This window comes from Cimex lectularius, unplaced genomic scaffold (genome assembly GCF_000648675.2).
Source record: "Cimex lectularius strain Harlan isolate CLEC.00 unplaced genomic scaffold, Clec_2.1 scaffold143, whole genome shotgun sequence".
Classification (NCBI taxonomy): domain Eukaryota; kingdom Metazoa; phylum Arthropoda; class Insecta; order Hemiptera; family Cimicidae; genus Cimex; species Cimex lectularius.
The window spans coordinates 143,731-162,706 of NW_019392714.1; the positions used below are offsets into that span (position 1 = coordinate 143,731).

The window sequence follows — 18,976 nt, forward strand, 5'->3', positions numbered from 1 at the left end:
TCTCGATGTATATCATAGTTTGACGACTTGTTTCATTATTAATAATAATTTAGATTACAAATAAATAAATAGTTTTGCGTTAAAATAGTGTTGGATGGAAAATAGCGTTGGAATCTATTGAAAGAATGAGTTTTGCAATGATGCGCAGGTGTTTACGCGCAGGCATTTGTCATTCGTATTCCGTCTCCCCTTTCAGTTTCCAATTTCCATCAGTTCGTAATTGTTCCTTCTGAGAATCGACCACGCTTCTGGATCAGTAAAACCTAATAAGAATTCTACCAATAACGTTTCTTTCCATTTAATTTGGTTAGAATGAATATTCCATCGTAGGATATACATACCTATTTGGGATTGTTGGTTTTATGTCTCGGATGAGATGGAGGACTGGACGAAAAAAGAAAATATGGATTGGCCTAGATAATATGGGATGAATGTATTTCGAGCAGCCATGTTGACTTGGTTCTAAGGGACAAACCCATACACACGTTCAATATTTCTTCTTTTTTTTTATTATAGAACCGACTCCGGTTTTTGGTAGAAAATTTGGACCTTTTTATTTATTCTTCTACAAAGAAATTAGCAGTAAATCGCGATTATTTTTTAAAACTTTTTTTTTAATCCGTCGAAGGTCATTTTAATTCCGTCGCATATTTGCACAGGCAATTTATATTATTATTTATATAAAAGTTCTTCAAACGCAAGAAGGAAATTCTTAATAATGGTGAGTTAAACTGCAAGTCATTCTTAATTTTCTTTTTTCTATTTAAAAAATACAAATATTAGGATTTTATTTTAGGTATTTTATAGCCTCACATCGCCACACTCCACCTCTTAATATAAATGAAACGTCAGTGTTATTTATAAACTAGTTTGTTTTTAAAAATTAATCATAAGCCGTGATGAACAACGCTTTTAAAAATAACTGGAAAACTGAATTTTCCAGACAAGGAGTTGAATTTATTTTTAAGCGATTTTTTCAGTTGGTAATGACTTAAATAGTTGTTTTTTTTTGTTTCGGAGCGTATAAAAAATCGCCCGAACTCCAGGGTTATCGTTTTCCCACGAGTCAAACAACGCATTAGAAAGGATTGAAAAGTGGGTCGACGACCTCGTGTACAGAATAATTTGGCGGGTTTATTTGAATAATTTAAAATGGTGGTATTAAGTCGTTAAACTTTAGTAAAAGGTTTTTTTGAAATATTTGTGAGGTATAAATGACGATTTTGAGTTTGCCCTGTTGGTCGTTTTTCTTATTAATATAGGGTAGTTCTTAGGAACAATGTTCTCACAATCGGCCATTAAAATTTCATATTGTTTTAAAACTTCCTAATTAAACCATTTTTTATGTTTAGTAGTCATAATTGACCGTATTAATGATTTCAAATAATTATACCAAGGCCTTGGCTGAGATGAAAATTTAGTCTCATGTGCAGGATTCAAACCATCAAAAGTAGTATGACACTAACTTTTTCATCTCAACCAAGACCTTAGACAAAAAGCATAATTAATTTCTAATCAATGTTATTTTCCTATTTAATCAGTTCACTTTTTTCCTATTTATTCAAAGTCAAACAAGAAAACCTTGAAAAGGTGAACTTGTCGTTTAAATTACTAAGTGGAAAAGTGACAACAGTTTCAGTGCATTAGACAAAATTTGTCACAGTTCAATTTGACGGATTGATGATTGGTGAAATGTTTGATGGATATAACCAACAGGAGTAGGCGACTAGGAAAATCAAGGGTGTTCAAAACCTACTTTTAAATTTGGTGGAGAAAAAATAAATTGGTGCTCTGATTGTTCACAATCCTGTGCACTTAAAAAATATTAATGTGTACTTGATTATGAACCATAAGTGGCAAACAAATTTCAAACCTAAAGATATTAAAGAATATTTATACATGTTTTCATAGGCCCCCTTTCCAAAGTATTTTTATACAAACTGGTTTAGATGGAAAAACACGTTTCAGCTTTCCACCATCTTCGGTGAAGGACTGTATAATTATTAAAATTTGTAGTCTTAGATTTTTACAATGTTAAGTACAAGTCTTGTTTTATTAATGTTTTGGCAATAATAAATTTGCAACTAAGATTAAAGAGGTTTTTTATAATATTTGTAGATTTTAAAGGGGCATTTGACATCATACCACATGAGAAACTCTTGAAAAAAGAAATTCACTTACGGGAGTAAGTGATAAATAGGTCAGAATAATTAAAAAACTGTATGAGTCATCATTATAAGTTTGGAGGAATCAGAAGGTAGCCTATTAGATCTGATTAATTAACTCAGGGAGTTTTACAGGGTGAAAAGCTAAGACCACTCTTTTTGTCACGACTAATCAAATTCGTAATTGAGCATAATTTTTCACCCCAATCACACTACATAAAAATAATTAATTACTTAAAATATTCTAGAATAATTTAGTTCAAAATATTTCTATATCAAGTTAAAAAATCCAAATTTTTATTACAAGTAGAACAAAATACATAGAAAGTATGTCATTTTACATACTTTAAACAGTTTTTTCTCTTTCTTAACTAAATGTAGTTATAAAACTATTTTCTCAACTTTTAAATATATTTCATACTCTATTATTTTGTGAAATTGAGTATGAATTTTAATAACAAAATGTTGCTCATAGAAAATTTAATTGTAATTATTTCTTGTAGACAGTTTGTTTTGAAATTTTAACTTTGATTTTTAAATGGGATTTTTTGTTTTTCTAAAAATAATTTCACATGACAGCATGATAGAAAAATAATATATTTAAAAAAGCTATAAAATTCATTAAGAGGGCCATGCAAATTACAAACAGCTGTTTATTCTAACAGAAATTACCATTTTACAAATTAGTCTTCATTTGACAGCTTATGAGCGCACAGTGTACCAATAGCATTTAATATAATTATAATTCTATTGTGTATTTTATAGTGATCTTAGAAGCAGTTAATTCTTTTAAATAGTGTCTACGTTAGTGAAAAAGAAAGAGAAAAATATAGGAAAGACAAAATTTTCTTGTTTCGACAACTTGTAACACGATATCCTGCCAACAACCGCTGCTTTCATAAGGTAGCTTATGAAATATAATAAGTAACTTTCTACACAAATTTTCTAGCTCTGGCCTGTGAATGTTTGATTACTTTACACAGATCACTTAGTGAAAAGTAATTATTTTTGTTCATGAAGGTAATTTGGGCATAGATTTTAACAGTCATTTTTTTACAATATTTTTTTAATGTATATTCATATATGTTTAATTTCAAAACATCTTCCAAAACAAAAAATAATAAATACATATTACAATTAAGTTTATATATATATATTTTTTTTTATTAGATTTTTCATAATTATCTATTTTTTGTGTTTGCCCATTTAGTTTTAATAACTGTTAAAAAAAAAGTAACTAAAAAATAAACGAATTTGAGATTTTCATTGTTTCAGATCAGCTTGCATTGAGATATGGCAGTGCTGACCTGGAACTTTTGTTGTGTTCATTTAAAATATTTGTTTATCCAAAACTTATATCAATCAAATTTTGTGCTGCGTATTTTTGTTTTGTTTTGTTTTCTTGACCTTCATTGATTGGAAACAACAATAACAAAACACCTTGATTTTCGTTAGGTTTTTCTCTTTTGTACTCTCCGTTTCAAAATTAGATGTTTGCATGTAAATAAAATTGGATGGTTTCGTTGATGCAGTTATCAAAACATATTAGTATTTTATAAACAAAAGAAAAATTAGTATTAAATAAGGAATTATTTTTACTTACAAAAAAAGTAGGATTAGTATATTTTTACTGTTTAATACAGTTTACTAAACCTGTGAAATGCTTTAAAATAGTTATAACGAAAATTAATTTAGGAAAATATCACAATCTGCAGAATATATTATAAATGAAAAAAACATGATACAAGGATATAGGAAGATAAATAATATAATCAAAATATAAATTAAGGAATTGGATAATTTTCTGAATTGGTTTTGTTACAATAGAAATATGTATTCACTTCGTAATGTGGCGATGTGAGATTCAAACCAAATAATTTAAATGTTCATAACCTAAAATTTAAGAAAAGTGCATGCAAGTTTTTATTAATGAAAGTCTTTAATTTTTAGCCAAGAATTGATCCCAATCAGTTGCTCAAATGCTTGAGTGTCCTCCTTTCACCAAGCGGAGGAATACGCAGTAAAGATGAGGTTCAAAGGATAGCAAGGTCAGAATGCAATTTTGATATTTAGCTAGTAATAGTTTTAAAATAATAGTAAACAACCAATGACATTTTTATGTGATTGTCAGTTCAAAAATATTGAAGCTTGGAGATGTTTGATTTCTCATTTGTGCGTTAGGAGTTTGCAAAAAAATTTAATATATGCAAATATAACCTTAGATTGTAAGTCTCAAATTAAAATGTTTATATCTTTAATAGTGAACTCGAGCAATTACATCATAATGTTTTATTTTATTGTTTAAATACGGCTTTATAATCTTTTTTTCTTATGTACCCACATTACATACATTTAGATCCAATTAAAAAGAATGTTATTCATTTAAGTGAAATAATCCCTTTTGGAGGACTAAAACAATTGATTTTCATTGTATCACATTGCTGATTGCACACATTTTATTTTATTTTAATTTAACACTTCGTTGTATAAAATGTTTTGTTGTATTTTGTTTTAGCCTTATGACAAAATTTTCAAAAAAACTTGTGAGCAAATGTATTTATGTATTAATATTAAAAACAACTGAAGCCGATCTTTTGGACATGTAAGGGTTTTTTTGTTTTGTTTTCATAAAGACTTAAATGCTAAAAGTTAATGATCTTCCCTTTTAAGGTTTATGTCTGCTGGGGGATGGGACTTGACATTTAATTGGCTTTCTGATGGAATTCAGATGGAAAATTGGCCTTTAGTTCTAGAGTTGGTTGAATTGTTACTTTTGTGCCCTGTTGATATTGAAAGACTGAAAGGAAACAATTGTCCCAAAGCCATAAAAATGCTTTCTAAAGAACCCAAAGCCACAGAAAGTAAGTTTTCCATTAATAAATTAATCAATAAAAAAGTACAAATCTTTTAATCACACTTTTTAATTTTTTTAGAAGTTAGAGTCATGGCTTGTAATGTAGTTGAACAATGGCTGGCTGTAGTTAAAGGGGCTTGTGAAGCTTCGACTTCACAGGGCCAAACTGAATCATCCCAGGCTGATAATTCTGATGAGGGTATCGAAGGAGAAGAACAAGAAAGTCGAGAGGATGGTGATAAGTTACCTTTGTACAAAATAACCATTTGTGAGGGTAAAAAAGTACTGGCTGAAGTTATTTCTGACAGAAATACACCTCGTGTAGACAGGTTGATATCAGAAGAGGGAGAAGAAGGTAAATCGAGTGATGAAAGTATTTCTGACAAAGAACCATCAGAGGATAAAATTGACGAGCTGGAGAAAATTGACAAATCTAGTGCAGATAAAAGTGTCCAAAAACAAAAAGATTCAAGTAAAAGTGACAGCAAGAAAGAACCCAAGAAAACAACAGTATCTAGGAAAAAGAATGAAAAAAAGACTGAGACAGATGAAAAAGATAAAAACAAAAAGAAAATGTCATCAGAAAAAAGATATAAACTGGATTTAAAAGCAAAATTGAGGGAAAAAGAAAGAATGAGAGATAAAGAAAGAGAAAAGGAAAGGGAAAGAGAAAAAGAAAAGAATATGAAAGAAAAATCAAAACAAGAAGAAAAAGACAGAGCTGTTTTATCCAAACTTTTGACTCCTTCATTGACTAATGTTGGAAAGATTCCTAAGAAATTAAAAGATGATTTAAGTAAAAAAGAAAAGACGAAAGATGAAGAAAAGACTGATGACAAAGATAAAGTAAATAAAAAACCTGTGGAACCCAAAAAACCTCCACCACAGCCAAAAGATCCGAAGAAGTATAACATTTCAGTTGAAGTGAGAAAAGGAGGAGAAGAAAGGCCTAAAACGGTTAAAACTTTCAATTCTAAATTTAGATCTACAGGACTGGAGGAACTCCCACCTCCGCCTAAAAACCTTAAGAAGACTGACCACAAGAAGGATGAGGAAGATAAAAAATCATTAAAGCGACCCTCTCCATCAAAAGAGACTCATCCACCTGAGAAAAAATTAAAGGAAGATAAAGAGGATAAGGCTGAAAAACCAGCTGTTAAACCTAAAGGTAAGATACATTTTTTTGCATGGTATGCTCATAAGTGAACATTGATCAGATGTGTCAGTGTTTTATAATAATAATTTCAAAAATATGTCACCTTAATATGGATTATTAGAAAAAAGTCTTGCCCCAATTAGCGCTTACACCAAGGTGCCATTTTCCAGTGGATATGAGCAGCTGCATCAAAATTATTATTAATGAGTACAGATATAGTTTGGACGTTGGTTTTCAGTATGAAATTATCAAAGAGCAATTTTATACAACTAATACTATATCTAATATTTTTGTGTCAATTTTCAGCAATCCTTGCGGAGTCTTGAGGACCTTCTTGCCGACCTCAAGAAGCTGCGTGGTTCCTAGTTATAATGTGCTCTGTGTTTCCTTTTACTATTATTATTTTTTATTATCCATTTGTTTTATTTTATTTTTATTGATTTTTTTGGTAATCGATTTTGAAGGTGTTATATTGAACTATGTTGAGTATGTTTCCCTATAGCTTTACCTTTAGCAGAAGAGGCTCTGAAGTTGGCTACCCATTCTCCACTTTGCTGTTTCACCGAGGTTACGAAGGTATCACAATCAATTTTAGTGATTATATAATTTAGTTACCTGAAATAATAATTTATTTAAAAAATCAATTGTTAATCCAGATATTTAGTTAAAATTTGATTTTTTTCTATCTACATTATCACTTTAATTTCTGTTATAATTCTAAAAGGAATGAGTCGTACTTGACTCATTTGAAAATTTTTTTTTGTTTGTTTTTGTTTTTATTTTTATCGGCGTTCTGACGTCATTTTCTGGACTATCTTTTGCTTGGCGTTGTTTTGTCCAATTTATTAAAGGATGCTTGTCTGTTACACCATTGGTAAGTATTACAACAATCACTGATTGATGATTACTTAGAATAAGTCAATTAGAAAACTACATTTGTGAAAATAATTCAAGAATTATTGCAGCACACATGTCAAAATTAAAATTTGATTAAGAGCAACAATCAGTACATATCTGGAAAAAATGGAAAAACTACAATTTCTATCGAAACCAAACCAAAATGGAGAATTATAATAGGAAGAATTTAAAGAACATTGAACTATTAAATCAGTTTTTATGTGTGCATTCAGTGTTATTCTCGAAAAAGGAATTGTATGTTAAAAGTTCAATAGAAATTTACCTTTTTATCTTAAAATTTTAAACAAAATTGAATTATCTCTTTTTTCTGGTTCAGTGTTCTAAGTACTTCTATACAAAGTCTAAAATTGGGTTTAAATTGTTTTTAGTGAGAAGTCTTACGAGAACATTATAAGTGTCAGTACATATTAAATTAAATTGCAATGTGTTGTTTGCTGACATTTAAGCAGACTTAATTTTACAATTAAATATTTTTTAGAAAGTCGTTAAATTAGTATCTTGGTGGAGGGTGATCTCTGACACTAACAAAATGAAAATAAAAAAGTTGAAGAAAAGATGGTTGGAAGGTAAGCGATGTGGAAAAATGAACTAAGGCACCTGCTGTGCCCCACCATAATTTCTATGTAACAATTATAAAAAAAGAAAAATCAAAAAAACAAGTTAACTGAAATCCCTAATACTCCTTCATGTTTTTATATTTTAAGAGGTGCAAAAGTCTATTTTTATATTAAAATCTGTTTATATAAAACAGGGTGCTCCAGTCAACATTGTGCAGCAACAAAACAATTTGAACTCTTATTACATTTTTTTAGTGTGGACAATGGACTTTAATTCATTTAGAGGATATTAAAAAAGAGAAAGCACAATTTTTGATACCAGAAATTTTTGTTTGTTTTATTTTCAAGTTTTTATCTTTTCTCATTATTAATTTGATGTATTAAAGAGTGAATATATTCTAGAACATATTCTACAATGATATAAATGCTGTGTACTATTATACAATAAAAAATATGAAATTAATTCGTGTTTTTTTTCTAATCCTAAAAACTGTCCACTTTCTGGGTTAGCATTATTTATTAATGACTATCATATTGGAAAATTATTTTCAAAATATTACAATCAAACTTTTTATAACAAAAGCTTTTCTAAATTTAATATTAAGTAAATTACAGTATTAGAGCTCTCATTTTAAAAAAATCAAGTTTATCGATTTTGTTTGTTAAAAATCTAAATAATCAATTTATTTATTTTCTTATGCGAAGTCTCACAATTCTTTTTATATTTTTGTAATTCAATAAGTTTTTATCCTTCAATGGATTTTTGGTATAAAGCATTTTGTGTAAAGCCCTTAAAACGTTTATAAAAGAACTCAAACTGTTCAAGTGTTAATTGTAAATTTTATCAAAAAGGTTTATGCTAATGCTAACCATTATTAGTGGACAGATTTCAATAGGATTTTCTTTTATTGTATAATCAGCATTTTTATCAGTTAAACAGTAAGAATAGAATGATTTATTTTCTTCTTGAAATAAACAAATTTCTGGTATTAAAAAGTGTTGTTTTAGAAAATAAAACTTTTTTTGTATATTTATATAAATATTGTGTGTACCTTACGTTTATAATGTTAGCTGTGATACCCTGTTTTTAATTGTGACAATGGAAGGAGGGAGGGTTCTTTTTGTTGATAGAATTATATTGAAGTTCATGGGTCACGGATTTTAAACATGATAATAAATATTCATTCCTTTATTTTATCTAAACAAAATTTATATTTATCCCTAAGTATGGCGGTGAATGCTAAATTTGACACAAAAAAATTTTTAGTGATAAAATTACATTTATTTTGACTTGAAGGAAAGGTTTAAGCAATAAATGTGATTTTGGCGTTTTTTTTAATTTGGTCAGACGTATATTTTTCTTTAGATAGTTATATCCGTCGTTAATTCAAACAATGTTAGGTAAAATTAAAAAAAAAAACGTGTCAGGCAGGACTTTTAGACCTCCCCCTTCCATTATCGGCTTAGCGTCTTTTCTTGAGCACGTGCCATTCTAATCCAACGAACGGGAGAACTTCCATTTTTTACTTTAGCCAGTGGAATACTTATTTAACTTTTTGTAGTGCATTAAATCATATTGTAAATTATGCTTAAAAAAATGAAATTCTAGCGACTTTTAAATTTGTCAGAAAATTTGCCGTAGACAGGGTAGGGTGTATTTGTATTTTTTTTTATTTGCGTAACATCATGTAATTTTTTTTATAAATTCACATAATATATTTTACGTGTAACGTGTTATACTCGAGTTCGTCCTTAAGATCTTAAATCTTATAAATATTCTATAGTTGGACTTATTCTTTTGGAACCTAACTAAATTTATGGAAAAATCGTTAAAATATCCTCGGCGTCACGTAATTCCTCGAGTTATGGTTTTTTCGGGAGTCTAGTGTGAGTTGTACTGCAAAAAACGGTGCATTTTCACTTAATTAAAAAAATACCAAGTTATTAAATGTTAAAAATAAATAAATTTTTTAAATTAATTATTATAATTAATATGGACATTTATGACCGTTAAACATATATATTTTAATTAATTTTGATCTGTTTTATTTTAATATCGTCACCAAATATTAAAAAAAGATTTGCGTGCAAACATTATATAAATTCTATTGAAAAACCTCCATAAGTATATTCTGTAAAAAGTAAAAGATTATTCGGAAATCGGGAGATGCGGTCTGGTGTGATGTAGGTTTCAGAAAAACATTTTCTTTATCGTGCCAACGTTTCGATCTTTATTGAGATCATCTTCAGGGCCCGGGATGTACAAACATTGTTTAAATTTAACAAATACATGTAAGAAGTGAAAAAAAGTGAATTTATACAATGCAAAAATATTTTTTATATTCAATCAAAGTATTTCTACTGATTCAAAGTGTGTTTTCTGCGTACTTTGATTGAATATAAAAAATATTTTTTGCATTGTATAAATTCACTTTTTCCACATCCTACATGTATTTGTTAAATTTAAACAATATTTGTAAATTCCAGGCCACAAAGCTAATCCCAATAAAGATCGAAACGTTGGCACGATAAAGAAAATGTTTTTCTGAAACATACATCACACCAGACCGCATCTCACGATTTCCGAATAATCATCGACAACGGTCACTAATCATCACATAGTAAAAGACTGACGGTTCGGGAAATTTAAATTCAGGTATAAAATTTCTTAAGTAAAAATGTTTTTATTATGAAAGTTTTACCTTCATTTTCAACCTTTTCAGGTATAAAGATATCTGTACATTGTGGTTTTACTATTTACAAAATGATAAAAACAAGATTGCCTGTCATTAACCCCATAAGTCTTTGAAACATATTCACAGAATGGATATTAAATCGAACTCTTGTAAAGTTGTAAAAATGGGCTTTTAAATGTGACAATTTAATTACATTGTCAATAGATATTTCCTCTAATAGGGCAATTTAGGCCAACATCATGCCGTAAATTTGGAGTCTGAAACAATTATAAATTATTCTTCCTTTTTTTGGTTGATTGTCTTTTCTTTGATGATGGATTCCGACAAATGAATAGCGAATTGTTTCAATAAATTTATTTAGCCGATGCGTTTGGGGCATTGTGGTTCCCCTCTGAAGGGCTCATAACAAACTCAGTTGCTGGACAACAACGAATCCTGAATAGGGGAGCCAGAATGCCCCAAAACGCATCGGCATCAATATATAAATTGATTGAAGTAATTTGCTATATCATAAAAAATAAAACTCGCAGCTTTATTCCACTTTACCGTTTAAAAAAAAGTCAAGCCGTTTGTTAATTTTTTTTTTTTTTTCATATGATCCTCAGATTTCATTATTAAGGGCTTTGATATTAAATCAATTGAGTCAACACCTTCTTTTGTATGGAAGGCATTATATGTGCTCTTGGAGAAAAGCGTTGTATACGATCGATTAATCGTTAAATTTTCCCTAGGAATTAGCCAATAGTCGTGAAGTGTCTTGATTTTATATACTTTTCCACATTGATTAATACATTCTTCATTCAAATTAGTCAATAAAGTCATAAAAATTATTATTTTTTAAATAAAATTGAGTTTTTTTTTTTTTTAGTGGGGATTTTTAATAATTCAAGTTTTATTTGTTTAACAATCGGTAGGCATTGTTTTAAATCCAACCTTATTTTTTATAACGATTTTAGATTTTTTGCAGGAGAAAATTATGTTAGTTTACTGAAATTAATGTCTTAAAACAAATGATTTCGTATAACTAAATTGATAAAATTTTAGGCAGATTCTACGTCGATATTGTTATTTTGGGACAGGATAGAAGTAAAGACATAATTACAAATTGCCATATCTGACATAAACAAAAATGGAACCGATCTCATTAAAGTAAAAATGCTGACGAGTTCATTAGTTGTTGCGTGTTAATTGAGATTTCTAGATGTAGACAATTGCTAGGCATTGGGTCATCTCTGATCTACATCTAGAATTAAAAAATACTGGACTACATCTTTAGCTTAGCGATTAATTGAGAATCATTTATTAAAGTCGATTAACGGTCACTAATCACCACACATTTATTAAAGTGTAAATTCTATTTATGTATGGTTTTATTTTCCTTTTTCTGTAGGTCTTTTATTTGAAGGTGTTTTTAAAGAAAATAATTAATTGTACGAGAATATAAAACATCAAAGAAAAGCCTACAAAAAAGAAAAACCCAACCATAAATAACAATGATGAAAGAAAACATGATTTATACAAACTATCGTCATTTCTATAACTAGAGAACTGATTAAAGGCACTTGCAGCACATTGTACATTACATTGGACGACTTCGGACCTCCAAGAAAATTTTATTTATGTTTTCAGTAATTCGGAATTTTCTTTCGCTATTATATGTCATAATAATCCATCATTTAATTTATCTGCAAGTTTTAGTTTTGGTCGATTAAAAAAAAAAAATTAAAAATTGAACTTTTGAATCTTTGATTTTATATGTGTAGTTTGTTTTTCTTTCCATATCCAGCTTTTCTAAATGAAGTGTGATCTTTTCTTCTCATTATTTTTTTTTTAGTTAAGCAAATTATTAATTATTACCGTAGGTGATATTTATTTTTTTAAATTGACTACATCGTTTTAATTCTTGATTCGATCTTTACCGATTATTTTGATTGCTTACCTCCCTGGGTTAGTCTTTCTGACGTTTCGGTATTTCGCCTTCTTCAGTGGGTCATAATGATTGGTAACGAAAAAAAAAAGTCCGTTTCCCCGCAGATCATACGGAGGAAACTGTCAATTTTAATTTGTATTCGTAATGTTTTATCGGTTTTGTCGAAATTTAGATGAATATTTTTTGTCTACTTACACTAAAGTTACTTTTGGTTGCTCTATTAATGGTGCTAAAATATTACTTTTAGAATTTATCGTTCCGTTTTGTACATTGATTTCATATTTTCATTGTTAAAGGTAATGATTCAGAAGAAATTAATATAAGCGTCTTAGTTCCCACCCACCAAATATGTTTCCTGATTGTTTCCAGTAGCTCTTCTTTGCCTACTTTTTAAATAAATAAAATATACCTTGACAAAACTAAAAAAAACCGGACACTCGCATTTTTTGCTAATTTCAAATTTTATGTATGTTTATATCGTTATGTTCATTATAACATACTTATTTTAATGTAAATCAAATTAAACGAGATCAAGAAATTCATGTTTTAATAAAAATTTATGGGTTGAAAGAAACTTTACCGAAACATCGGAAAATCATTTAGTGATAGAATAAATTGTATTTAAATTTTATATTGTAAATATTACATTTTTTTAATTAAAACGAATTTCTGTTCTAGTTTTTGGTGTGCTGTAATTAATACAATAATAAAAATGCATACATATAATTTGAAATAACAAGAAAATACGAGTAAGCGGTTTTTTGGCTTTGGTGGTAAAACGGTTAAAATTTTTGCATTTGTTATAACTATAGTATTGAAGTATAGTTTCGTCTGGTTTATCCGGATTGATTGAAAGTTTAATTTTGATTAAAAAGTTAAATGGCATGGTCAAAAAAGAAAAAAGCGAATTAGAGAATGAATACGTAATAAATCAATTTTATTCTTAGTTATTCCCTGGATTTTTTTTTATTATTATTAATTATTACCTACCAATGGATATATCTTTTTTTGCATGTAAGGGCACGTTTCTTTTCTTGAACTTATATATAATTTGTATGTATACATAACATCATATAAGTTTAATTTTAAAATTTTACTTACATGCATAATAACATATACGTACAAACTTTAGTTCTCGTTTTCGTCTCTCTCTAATAATCTCTCTCTCTCTCTCTCTCTCTCTCTCTCTCTCTCTCTCTCTCTCTCCCCTCTCTCCTTTCCTCCTATCCCCCTTCTCTTTTCAGCCCTAATTGACATAGTCATTTTATTTTTATTTACAAGTTTTGAACGAAATTAAGAAGACTTAATTTTGTTACGCTTATAATTAGAAATAGGCTATGGTTTTTTTCAATTGTTTCAATCGTCACTTTTTCCGGATACGAAAGATACTTTTGGTTATTCGTAAAGTTTTTAAAACTAAAAATTTTTTAAATTTTCCTTTCGTTATAACAGATTCGTTAAAATTAGGCGTTCTCTTTTATTTGTACCAACTACTCTTTATGGTTCGAATTAATCAATACAGTTTTGTAACGTTTTTTTTTTTTTCGAAATGCAAACCATTTTACGAATATTTCGTTTTAATAGTTGACCAAACAATTTTGGTTGTTCTTATAACATATTTTGTAAAGTAAAAACGTTTTTCTACTTATTTTTCGCTTAACTCAAAGTTTAAAGCGATACACAAACTAGTTTTACAGAATTTGAAATTACGTGTTTTCCTAGAGCTATTTATAAATAACAATGCGATGAAATAAAGTGTTGTTTTGTTGATAAAAGTTTCTTGAACAAAAGTCAGATTAGAAGTGTTTTGTCGGTATTCTTTCAATTGATTTTATTACGATGAACTGGCGGCCGGGCGTCCTCTTCGTATCAATGGCGGCCTCGTGCCAAAAGTAGTTCCTTCGTAGGTTACACAATTACATGAAATCAAAGGGGAATTTAAAATAAAACATTCTGCTTGTTTTCATTTTGATGCTAAATTATACTAGATGCGCTTTTTGTGTGGCTAATTGATATTTAAAGGCGGGGCCTTGTAATTGGTAAACCTTTGATGGTCGGACAAATAATTTTTTTTTGACAATTTAATAGTATTTAACAACTGAAAACCATTGTTCCCCCCCTCTCTCTCTTTCTCTCTCTCTCTTTCTCTCTCTCTCTTTCTCTCTCTCTCTCTCTCTCTCTCTCTTTCTCTCTCTCTCTCACACACACACACACACGCTCACTTTCATTGTTATTAACTAATTTTTATTGTAAAATTGGTCCAGTAAGTCCACCGCTACCACAATTTTTTGTTGCTTTATTTATTTAACGAAAAGGAAAAATACAAATTTTTCATAAAATATTTGCATAGTTTATATAACACTGTAATAATGTCATCATTTTGTAAAATATTTCCTTGTTGCTACAATTTTACACACTCATAGACAAAAAAAATACATTAGATTTTGTAGTTTATTTTAAACTATGTATGTTGATCTATTTTTAGTGTTATATTAAATGCAGTGTATTCTTTGGTGATTGATCTCAGTTTAAATATTTTTCTTTCCAAAAGGTAGATTGGGGCCTCATTCCTGGCCTCATCCCCAATCTACCTTTTGGAAAGAAAAATAATTGCAATATACTTACATTCATTTAACCCAAATTAAACGAGATGAGAAATGTATGAGTTCTATTAAAAAATATTTAACTTTGATGGTTTGAACGACAATTAACCACAACACTGGAAAATCATTTGCATTTGGTGATGGAATAAAAATTTAGCTAACAATTTATTTTATCACTAAATTATTTTCTGGTGTTTTGTTGAATTTTCTTTCAAACCATCATAATTAAATAATTTTGATAAAAACATGAATTTCTGATCGAGTTTAATTGGGTGTACATTAAAATAAGTATGTTGTAATTAATATAACAATAAAAATCTTAATTTCAAATAAACAGCATACAAGTGGCCAGGTTTTATTTATTTAAATTTATTGATATCAAATTATTGTTATATGGACGTATGTTTTATTTAGATTGTTATTCATTACAATTATTGAGAGACCAATTATTTTTTATTTATAGCAACTTGAAACTACATACTTTGCAGGTATCATTGATCATCGGAGAGACTCAGTTTTCATTTTTGTATAAAAAAATGTATATCTTTGAAATAAACTGTATTAACCCTAATGTGTTGTTTATTTTCTTTTAATTTTTTTATTATTAATTTTTTAACAGTTATTTATCAACTAATTAAAGTATCATTACATCCTTTTTGGAAAGTTGGGATGCTTTGAATTATTTGATAAATTTTTATTTTCACACAAATGTATCAATAAATAATGATAATAATTGGGAACACATTGAGAAGCACATTATAATAATATTTAAAAAAATTAAAATCAATTACTTGAATGCACAAGATATGTTTTCCACCTTTTTACCTTATTTTAATTGTGGAAAGATTTAATTATTTTTGTCCTATGAAACTGATACTGCCAGACATGTTATCTTACTCGTTATAACATAAACAAAGGAATTGTCAAGATTTCATTAAAAAAAAAAAAAAAAAATCACTTTTGATCAATAATAATAGTTTTTCTATTAAATGTATAAGTTGCATTCAAGTAACTTTTTTTAATCAATTCCTTTTTATATGGTTCATGACAAAATTGTAAGATTTGAATACTCAGTTGTATTTTATTTTTTAGCTCTTGGCTTGCAAGAAAGCGACGTTTTTGCTGATGCATTGACTGCTGCGAATCCTATTAAAGATATTAGGAAAAGAAAAAGAAGACCGAGCACGTCAGTCACTGAAGTTAAGAAAGAAGCAGTTTCTCCTCCAGTGCAAAATAAGCCTGAAGACCCAAAACCTGTTTTTAAGGTGGTTTAAAATATATCCATTTCTCTTGCTTTAAATTAAAAAAATAAATCACTAATTAATATTTTATTTTTTTTAGTTCTATCAGGATACTTTAATTACATCTGAAGACAAGAAAGATGATAGTAAAGACGAAACTATTTTAAAAGTTGATGAAGATACCAAAATGGAAGTAGCTGGTAAGTGTTTTTACATTTCAGTTTTTTTAGTGTTTTTACATCACTAACCTGATATTTGTTGTTTTTGTTTGCTTGTTTAGAAGTTGAGCAATTTTCAAAAGAAGAAATTGAGGATGAAGTGGCTAAGGCTGAAGAAGCTATAAACGAAGTTTTGAAACGGGAAGAGAAAAAAAATCTTGAGAGGGAGAGAAATAGGTTACCCAAAGGAGTATTAGTTTATGTTAAAAAAGAAGCGGGTGTTAAGAAAGGTGTGCAATGGAAACCCGAGGCAGAACTAGAAGCTATTAAGTATTTTGAATTAGATGAAAATGAAAGAGGTGATTAATTATACTTCATTAATTATTTCATAAATTAAAAACAAATATATATTTTAAATGTTCTTTCTTATATTTTAGTAAATGTAACTAAGGCATTCAGTGACATGAAGCAAATGGAGAGAATAAATGAAAGGATGCACCTATCAAGGAAACTTGGTTATTATCCTTTTATTTAAATAATAGTAATAATTTTATGCTTTGCTTAAGTTGTAATATTGTTTATGTTTGTGCAGCAATGGAAGATATCATGGAAGAAAAAACACCTTGGAGACCTCTTATTCCGATTGACATTGAGGGTGATCTAGTAATTCCAGGAAAGAACAGTATAGAAAAAGAAATTCAACAAGCAAGGGAAAGAACAACCCTTCAAGCAATTTATTTCAACAAGAGCATGTAGGTGTTCAATGCAAAGCCAAAAAATGAAAATTTTCTTTAATAGTATTAGCATGTATAAATGTATTTTTTTTTATTGTTTTACAGAATACCGGATTCACCAGCAGAACCTGACCTCGAAATACACGCTATGACTGAACCGACAATCATACCTTTGGACGATCAGACGGGAAATACAGATTCAGTAATTTCGTATAAAGATAAACCATGGCCAGAACCAAAAGGATACGAACCTGGGACTCTTTCGAGACCAAGCGAATCTCCACCTCACCTTTTCCCACCGCAGGAACTGCAACAGCAGCAGCAGCAACCTCCAGCCATGATGGGTCCGCCCTCATTCCCTCCTGGTCCCTTTCCTCCAGTTCCTTATTCCATGGCTTCCGGCATGATGCCTGGCCAAGAGTGGATGGTGAACGGAGAAGGAAATATAATGGGAGGAGGAGACAACAATATGATGATGATGGGGCCTGGTATGAATCCCGGTATGCCGAATATGAATCCGGGTATGCCACCGAACATGCACCCTGGTATGATGGGACCGCCTGACATGTTCCAAGGACCTCCTGATATGATGCCTCAATTTTTTGGACCCCCTCCGGGTATGTTTGGCGGCCCAGGTGGGCCTGGGCCTTTCCAGGGACCGAACGGCCCTATTCCTATGCAACAAGACATAAGGCCACCGAGACAACAATGGTTCAGACAAAATGGAGGACCTCCAGGTGGTGGTGGAGGAAATTGGAGGCATCCTAACAAAAATAATAACAAAGGTAAGAAACTACACTTGACAAAATTGAACAGTGTTTTGTGTATCTTTGTACTCTTTATCAGCAAAATTGTCTTTTTGTTAATATAATGTTTTTATCATCTATTTTAGGAAGTGGGAATTGGAAACCTAGAGGAATGTGCAATAACTTTATGAAGAAAGGCTTCTGCCGAGTACCAAAATGTCCGTTCAAACATCAACTAAACAAAAACAGATAAAAATAGCATGTTGGCTCTTTTAAAGGACTATGTCCTAATTTCCACCGAAGGAATTGATGATCTCTCATTTTTAATCTTTACTTTGTTTTGCTCGTACTGTATTCCCCCCCATCCCCTTGGACAATTTATTTATTCCTTTTTCCTGTGTAAAGCACCTATTCAAGTAATTAATGGGAGAACGTATAATATATGTATATGTATGTGTACGTTTTTAAAACTGTTTGTTTTATTGAAAGTTGCTTTTGTAAATAAAGTGAGGACTGTTAATTCTTTATATATAACAGATATGTAAGTTTGTATATATTTTGTAAAATAATAACATGGTATAAAAAATAATAAAAGTGTAAAAGTACATATAATTGCAAAATCAGGTCATAATTGTGTACAGTTGGATCAATTTATTATTGTAAATGATTGTATAGAATATTTCTTTTTTCTTTCATTTTTTTCTATCAACCATTTGATACAAATGGGCTGGAAAATAAACTAAATTTTTATAAAATTGAGTTGTTTCTTTATATAAAGGTATGATGAAAGTTTTTAAAATATATGTAAATTAAGTTTGTTCACTTGGTGATTACTTTTAAAAAAAACTTTATTTGAATAATAAGTTTATCCTAGTGCAAGACTGATAGCTAGGCTAGGAATGAATTATTTTGGATTAATAATACAATTAAGTAACCCTGGAGGGAGAGAATGCTGATTGCAATACTAGGAAGAACACCTGCATCTTAGCATTGCATCTAATAGTACCCTATATAATAATTTTTTTTATTTTAATCAGAAAGTTTAAGATATTACTGCATGCAAAATATTTCAGGGCTTAGTATTTTTTTTTCTTTGTGTAGAAATTGACAGATATGTAGGATCAAACCTTTAATTTATTTTAAAACGAATTATTTTAAGTTGTGTGTTAAACTATAAGAATTTTCCTTGATGATTAGTAGTAGTAGAGCCATGTTAAT

At 29.3% G+C, this 18,976-nt stretch overlaps 1 protein-coding gene across 2 annotated transcripts; it reads left to right on the top strand.

Moving 5' to 3' along the window:
- Positions 1-186: 186 nt before the first annotated feature.
- LOC106672796 (serine/threonine-protein phosphatase 1 regulatory subunit 10-like) lies at positions 187-18,513 on the top strand. Of its 2 annotated transcripts, none has more exons than XM_014404502.2 (12): positions 187-721; positions 4,116-4,213; positions 4,681-4,767; positions 4,836-5,026; positions 5,099-6,187; positions 15,972-16,144; positions 16,221-16,320; positions 16,401-16,637; positions 16,716-16,793; positions 16,871-17,030; positions 17,118-17,797; positions 17,905-18,513. In XM_014404502.2, exons 1-12 carry the CDS (start codon positions 719-721, stop codon positions 18,009-18,011), a joined length of 3,003 nt encoding a protein of 1,000 aa, XP_014259988.1. In that variant the 5' UTR covers positions 187-718; the 3' UTR covers positions 18,012-18,513. The 2 variants fall into 2 exon arrangements, with proteins under 2 accessions (XP_014259988.1, XP_014259989.1); XM_014404503.2 differs by lacking the exon at positions 187-721 and adding an exon at positions 2,846-3,068 and having other exon boundaries at positions 17,905-18,295.
- The last annotated feature ends 463 nt before the right edge of the window (positions 18,514-18,976 follow it).